General features: G+C 37.1%; 1 protein-coding gene and 2 long non-coding RNA genes across 3 annotated transcripts in view; 2 read left to right on the top strand and 1 right to left on the bottom strand.

The window, feature by feature from the left end:
- LOC118495833 overlaps positions 1 to 7,500 on the top strand; it is a 145,288-nt gene that overhangs the window by 8,741 nt on the left and 129,047 nt on the right. The window lies entirely within an intron of this gene.
- Positions 1 to 7,500, bottom strand: part of LOC116037191 (microfibril-associated glycoprotein 4-like) — a 19,566-nt gene that overhangs the window by 9,282 nt on the left and 2,784 nt on the right. The window contains exon 5 of the mRNA XM_036005037.1: positions 2,240 to 2,407. Within this exon, the coding sequence (XP_035860930.1) occupies positions 2,240 to 2,407 (168 nt within the window). The remainder of the gene's footprint in view (positions 1 to 2,239; positions 2,408 to 7,500) is intronic.
- Positions 5,023 to 5,486, top strand: LOC118495830. Its single transcript, XR_004898273.1, has 3 exons — positions 5,023 to 5,174; positions 5,292 to 5,337; positions 5,423 to 5,486. It is a non-coding gene; the product is annotated as an uncharacterized LOC118495830 (long non-coding RNA).

Here is a 7,500-nt window from a genome sequence, read left to right as displayed (position 1 = left end):
ATATAATTTGAAAAAAGAAGGCTCACAACTAAATTACATTTGTATTATATGACAATTTCTTAATATAAGAATGTTATTTTCAATGTAGCACCCTCATGTGTTGAAAGATTTTACTAAGCATAAGGCTAAGGTTACTGCCAACACACAATCCACAACTCCATATACAGCTGCCATATTCAAGTCTGGGCCAATTATGAATCAGTTATGTGTTTTATTGGAATACGTTATTGATGTTACAGAAGAAGAGTTGTGATGGCACTAGATTGTTTCAGGTTATTCACCTAATGCCTGAATGTCCTGTTTTATATAATCAAAGCTGTATTTTTGTGTGGTTATGAGATAATGTTTTAATGTGGTTTTATGATCTGTCTTGTAGTTCAGAGTCCAGAGGACGTTGTGCACAGGTACCGTGCTGTCTTAAAAGAGTTTAGACGCACCAGGAGCATGAGCCTCAGCTGCATAACATTGGACGTGGACCGGAACACGATAGCGTTGACTGCTATCATTGCTGAAATTTTGATTGCTGCAGAAGGTGAAAACTTCGGGCCGCTGCCAGTGTTCAAGGAGGAGGACAGTGTAGGCAATTATGCAAAAACCTGCAAGGCCTTCTTAGAGGGCAACAAAGCGCTTGGGGAAAAAATAAAAAAAATGAAAGAAGATTCAGAGCTGCTCCCCATTAAATATAAATTTAGAAAGTGAGAGGCCCCTTTGCTGTCCTTATTGTTAATGCCCACTTTTGCACTTTGTTAAGGGTTCTGTGTTTCTTTGAACCCAGTTTCTACTGTTTCTATTAAGGGTTGTTAATACGATTTAAGTTTTTTAAATATTTCTTTATTTAAATTCTTTGTGATACCATGTAAAAGATAGCTTCCTTTTACGGTATATTTTCAGCTTGCTTACTGAGTCAATACTGTTGATTTACATAGTAACTGTAGCTATTACAGATTATAGGGTAAGATCCCAGTAATTCCATGGGAATAAAAAGGCTTCCTTTTACAGTACAGTTTCACTTTACTTACTGAGAATGTTTTAGTTAAGTTGCAGAACACACATGGTAAAAGTTTGTGATTTCAAAAATGTTTAAGCAGTAGCAAAGGATGTGGTAAGAGTCTGGTAATACAATGCAGATAAACAAGGCTTCATTTTACAGTACAGTTTCATTTTACTTACCGAGTACATTGTCATGTTTTCCTTGGTAACGTTGCAGGACATAAGAGGTAAAAAAATTGTGACTATATGAAAGGAAAGGGAATGATCTTTTACAGATTATATGGTACGATTCTGGTAATACCATTGAAATAAACAATGCTTCATTTTACAGTACAGTTACACTTTACTTACTGAGTAAATTGTAAAAACATCTGCAAGAACATTCCCAGTATTTAAGATGTGCCATGACATTAGGGAAAACTGTTCCTGCGGGGTAGTTACCAGGTAAGTGTAAGGTAAATTATTTGATAAACCCTCTATAAATGGGTGTAGCAATGAACAACAACTATGTAAGACAAGGTAATTTATTGGAAACTACCGTCTTAATTTCAAGATAGTAATAAATAAACATGGACCGTTACCAACATAACCCTAGGATAACTACAAACCTAACTTGAATTGATGGGTAATACTGGAGGTGTTTCTAAAAATTGGCTGCCTACATTCTGAGGAAGTACACAATTAAATCTGAGTTATTACCAACCTAAACAGGTAACAAGTACACAGTACTTTGTTGAGTTGATATTTAACAGTGGTGTCTTTTTCCCTGGTAGTTTCTCTGTAATTGCATACTAATCACCTCAAGTAATTACACACTAAAATACTATAATTTATCTTATGCTTACCAGGTAAATACTTAGTAATTAGTTTGTAGTTTTTCTGCATTTACATAATTGTTACCTGTGGTAATTACCAATAACCAACTATAACGTACCATATATTTATAAGGTAAATACCTAGTAATTACTTTGTAGTTTCTCTGCATTTACATACTTGTTACCTGTGGTAATTACCAATAACCAACTATAACGTACCATATATTTACCAGGTAAATACCTTATAATTAGGGGACTGTAAAAGGAAGGGTTACCGAAGCATCTTTCGTGATCACAGCACGATTCTTTGTGAAGTCAATGAGAAGATGACGTAGCATTAACAGAGACTACGGGAGCGAGTATGTATCATGAACCAATGTCACACTCCACAACATTAATGGCTGAAAATTTCGTCCTTAATGTGGAAACCTCACCTGCTCCTCCATTAATGAATCCAGAAATATGCAGTCTGTATCCTGAGGACTCTGGGTCGATGGAGAATGAGGAGTAACGAGCAAACGCTTTGTTTCCATCAAAGTCCTCCATGTCGACCAGCAGCTCGTACCTTTTCCTCAGAGTCAGGTGGTAGAGAGACTCCAGACCTGAAAACAAACATAAAGAAAACGTTCTTAATTTGAATGAAGATAAAACTGAGTGTATATAGCTTTTTCCAGCTTCGTCTCCTGGCTAAAGTTAAGCCCTTCCTTAACAGGCACGATCTAGAAAAGGCTATTCATGCTATAATTAGTTCAAAGCTGGATTACTGTAATGCTCTTTATGTTGGTCTGACTCAGACCTCCATCTCACACCTTCAACTTGTTCAAGTTTAAGTTTGTAAGTTTATTTGATTAGGACAATGCACATTAATCAACATTTCTGTAAATGCGCCAGTGTTAGCCAGTCAGCTAATTTTCAACTGTAGTCCAAGTTCAAAATGCTGCTGCTCACTTTTTAACAAATACATCTAGACGTGCACACATCACTCCCGTTCTCTACACCCTACATTGGCTCCCTGTGCGTTTTAGAATAGATTTTAAGATTTTATTGTTTGCTTTCAAGGCCTTAAATGGCCTAGCTCGGAGTATTTGTCTGAAATTTTAACTTTGCGGGAGCACAACCGGTCATTGCATTCTTCAAATCAGTGAGTTTTAGAAGTGCCAAGGTCTACACTCTAAGAAATTTCTGTATATTAACAGTATGACTGTATATTTTAACAGCAATTGTCCTTAGTACGTGATTCACAGGTGTATTTCTGTTAATTTACACTTCGAATTGCATTATGGGAACTTCATCTCTGCCAAATCAGTTTCTGGCGGCCATATTCCATCCACGTACAAAGCGGGATAAAGCGGTACGAATTTGACCTGCATTTCAGCGGTAAGTAGTTTTATGGAAAATATTAAGAAAGTGACTGTAGCAATATAGTTTAGCAGTATTAGTTTTGAAATGTTATATTGTCTGTTTTGATAGCATTCAATTGTTAATTTCGATGGTTAATGCTAATAATGTTAGCTAATATTAACCATTAGCTAACGTGAGCGGGTGTTCACAACGGCGTTACCGTGTGCTATTAATCAGCACTTTGGGATTTGGAGATTAAAAAACGGATTTGTAAAGTTAGGTCAAATAAGCACCCATTATGCCCCGCTTCAACATTATGTGTGGGTCCTTATCTATAAATTATTTACAGTAGCCTACATTGTCCGTATTTTTAATCCGAGCGGGACTTTTGCGGCACTTTAAACGTTAACGTTTCCCTCGCTTTGACCCTCCCCCCGCTCCACTGTGTGTGTCTGTCAACCAGTATGTGAACAAGCTAAACTTTAGCGTTAATCTCCTCCAGCTCCGCTTTGTGTAAAAGGTAATTATTTCATGGACATTTAGAAGAATATCATAAGCTTCATTTTGTTGGTATTGTGAGTTTACGTTTGGTTGGTCAGAAGGTTCTGTTAACTAGTTCTGTTAACTAGTTCTGTTAACTAGCTAACAGTTCTGTTAATTAGTTCTGTTAACTAGTTCTGTTAACTAGCTAACAGTTCTGTTAACTAGTTCTGTTAACTAGTTCTGTTAACTAGCTAACAGTTCTGTTAACTAGCTAACGTTAATGTGAATATATTGCAGCGCGACATTAGTGGTTCAACGTTCATTTCGTTAACGATGTTGCCAGTTCCATGGGGTCTGGCTTGTCTCTGTTTGGCGGTAACGTACGCTATGAGGAGGCGAGACAGAGCGAGGCTGTTAACGTTAGCTACATGACACGTTACACATTATCATAAGGCAACTGATTCTAAAGTTAATCTCTTGTCTCCCGAGCCCCGATCCTGTCATTGATAGTATTATAACATGTTTAATTTTTTTCGACTGAAATCAGAATAAATATATGGCACCTATACCGAGAGAATATTTATATTATCAAGCAAATTCACTTGTCAGTACCCCATTTCCGGTTTAGCATTGTAGCCTTTGAAATAAAAGCTGAGACTCAACGTAAGCTAGCTAGCTGGTGCAATTCAGTGACCAAGTCTCGTGCTTTTATTTTGAAGGCTTTTCCATTATAACTGTGTTCGCCAGTGCTAATGTTTTTATAGCGCGTCAAGTCGATTGAGTGAGTTCAGGATAAAGAAATTTAGTAACGTTTTGAGAGTAAGTAAAAAAAGAATATTTTTGGGGATATTTTGTTGACTGAACAGAAAAGGATTTCATGCATATTTTAACATTGGTGTTGGCTAGTTATTTCTTCTGGAGTGAGTTCTGGTCTAGTTTGTGTGACGTTACAGAAGCTAACGTTAGCTAGCCATCTTCCCAGCTGTCTACTTTCTCCTCCTTCTCGTCACGTTACATTTCTTGGCAGGCAGGCACAACTCGGTAAAATATTTGTGTGTAATAATCGCCTATAACTCAAAGTATGTTGTCCACATATGAAGGAAAATATGTTGCAAAATGCGAGAGCTTGTACACTTGAAAACTTGTATAAAAACATTGAAACATTTTCACGTGTATTCAATATGCATACACATTTGAGCTGACAAAATGGGAGCTTGTAGAAATTTGCTCTTAAAAGTGTAGCTTGATGTTTACATAACTACAATGACAGCTACAAATCTTTCGCATTTTGCAACATTTACCTTCATATCCACAGCCCTTAGCTAGTTGTTAGGTTTGTGTGGCTTTTTGACTTACACTTTTTAAAAAGAGGCAGTATATATAGTAGACATTAGAACAATGGGACTACAATGGCTGTACTTGGAACTAAAATGTCTGTTGTACTTGTTGTTTTCAGATTTCTACCAGTGCAAACATTAGTTGGACGTCTCAGAAGAGCATAGGAAGCCATGCAGTCTTGCTAGCCTTTATATCTCCTTACTACTGGTACTTTTATGGAATACCATGCTTTTTTTTGGGAGTTTGCAATTAACTACTAGTGCAACTTTTGGTTGATGACCCGATGACATTTATTTATTTATTCTGTCTTCACCTCTCTCACAGGATGCCTTAGCAGAGCTGCCAAGCACCCCGTGTATCATAGTTATGGGTAAGGATATGCATGTCTACTCTAAAAATATTGGGAGGTGTTGTGTATTTGTTTAATTAATTGAAAGATGTATTATCTTTTGCAGATGAAGGAAGATACAAGATGTCAGTGGATGAAGTCACAGTTAACATCATTGGCTGTCCACTGGTGTCTGTCCGAACTAACGCTACGGTTCGGAGCCGCGATGCTGGAAACGTAACACTAATCTACAACAGCAGTCTTATCCACCACTCGCTCGTCTGTACTACTGTAACTGACTGGGAAACCGAACTTTTCCCAAACTTGTGATCTTATAGAGGTTGATGGGTCCTCTAACTCTTGTGGGTCGCCACCACTTGCCATACTATACTTACAGGCTTGTGTCCTGGAGGTAAAATGGTTGCCCCACAACCACAAGGTTGGCGGATCAAGCCCAGGCTCTTCTGGCCTCATGTCAAAGTGTCCCTGAGCAAGACACTGAACCCCAAAATTGCTCCCCAGACGCTGTATCCTGTCCACTGCTCCTATTACTTAGGATGGGTTAAAGTAATTTTACAATTAAGAATAAAGTTTGATCCTTTTTTTATCCTTTGATACTCGTCCTTAATGCTGCTATCTCTGACCGCATACATAGGCGGAGCTCGGCTACATAGGTGCCAATCAGAGCTTCAGAGCTAAGGCAGGGCTACAGATTAGGTGTCCCTAAAGAACCCACATATCTAACAGTAGTTCTGCATTACATTAATTCATTTGCACGCTAGTTTTATTTAGTTTTATACCGTGTATTCTCCGTGTAAATTCATGAACCGAACTGTGACGCCCGTACCGTTTCGGTTCAATACGAATACATGTACCGTTCCACCCCTAGTGCAAACTAGTAAAATAAACTTAAACGCTGTTTACATTTTTTTTTATTAATTGGCAAAATCCCTATATATGAGAAACCTACTTTTTGTAACTCCTCCTAGACCATGAGTCCCATCTGCAGCAGAATGTAAACTTGGTGGACTCTCATGACAAAAACTTATTAAAAGAATTTTAATAGTTGAAAAAAGGTGCAAAAATCAGTTACTGTGCATCTACACCTGTGTACGTACTATGAATATGCACACTTTTACTCTCTATTTCCCTCTTCTGATATGGATTTATTTGGACTGGAGCAACTAAAACTAGAGGAAGACATGTCACATGGTTTTAGTAGGAAATGAAATGCATATTCAATTTCATTCTGGTTTATTTAACTATACTTGGGTTATATTGTAGAACATATTTTCATACTCTGCCTGAGATGTACTTAAAATGTAAACAGCTACATTTTTAAATTCCAAATTGCCTTACTCTCAATGTATAGCCTTTTTGTGAGAAATGACTGTTATGTTACAGCCTGACTGAGGTTTCAGTGGCCTTTTATTATTCTGCATTCTGCATTGAGTCAATGTACAACACAAGTACACACGCTGTGTTCATCAGCATCCACCTTGTTCACGTTATCGATCGGCCAGGTGGTTTCAGATGCTGGTTGACCTTTAGTGGGACGACTGTATTTTTCTTAAAAATATAAACTTCACTCCAACTCTTCAGATAGTGTGCTTACAGTCATACAGTATTTATGGATGATTTAAATTCCAATACAACTACTGCTTTTGTTGGATGAAAACTGGGTGTTAGTGGCTTAGATTGTTATTGTTACACATGCTAAGCCTCTGTCCAATACATCAAGATAACCAAAGCTCTCAAGCATATTTACTATATGCACACATGTTCTGGTAGTGATGTTGATGGGTTTGAAGTGAGTCCCTAAGAGCCACAGGTCATTTGTGTGGGTCCCAGGGAAACTTAGTGGGTCTCCAATAAGGCTGCACAATATGAGGAAAATGTGCGATAATGTTGTTGAATATGGTGATAATGATATAACTTGTAATGTGACAAATTGTATTAATGTTGTTAAACCTAATTTGTTTTGTCCTTTGTATTTTTAAGGAATTTTGAAAGATGAGTTAATAAAAATCTTTTTTTCATCACAGATTTGTTTAAAATGTTTTACCGAAATGTATGTATGTATAATACGTACACCATTAATTAACAGAAAAGTTAAATTTGTATTGCTGTAAGTTAACAAAAATCTTCCTTATTTACTGTAGTTGAACCTTAAATTAGAAAATCTGAATTTGTTTAATTACGGGA

This window comes from Sander lucioperca, chromosome 9 (genome assembly GCF_008315115.2).
Source record: "Sander lucioperca isolate FBNREF2018 chromosome 9, SLUC_FBN_1.2, whole genome shotgun sequence".
Lineage (NCBI taxonomy): Eukaryota > Metazoa > Chordata > Actinopteri > Perciformes > Percidae > Sander > Sander lucioperca.
This window is presented reverse-complemented; position numbering and strand designations above follow the sequence as displayed.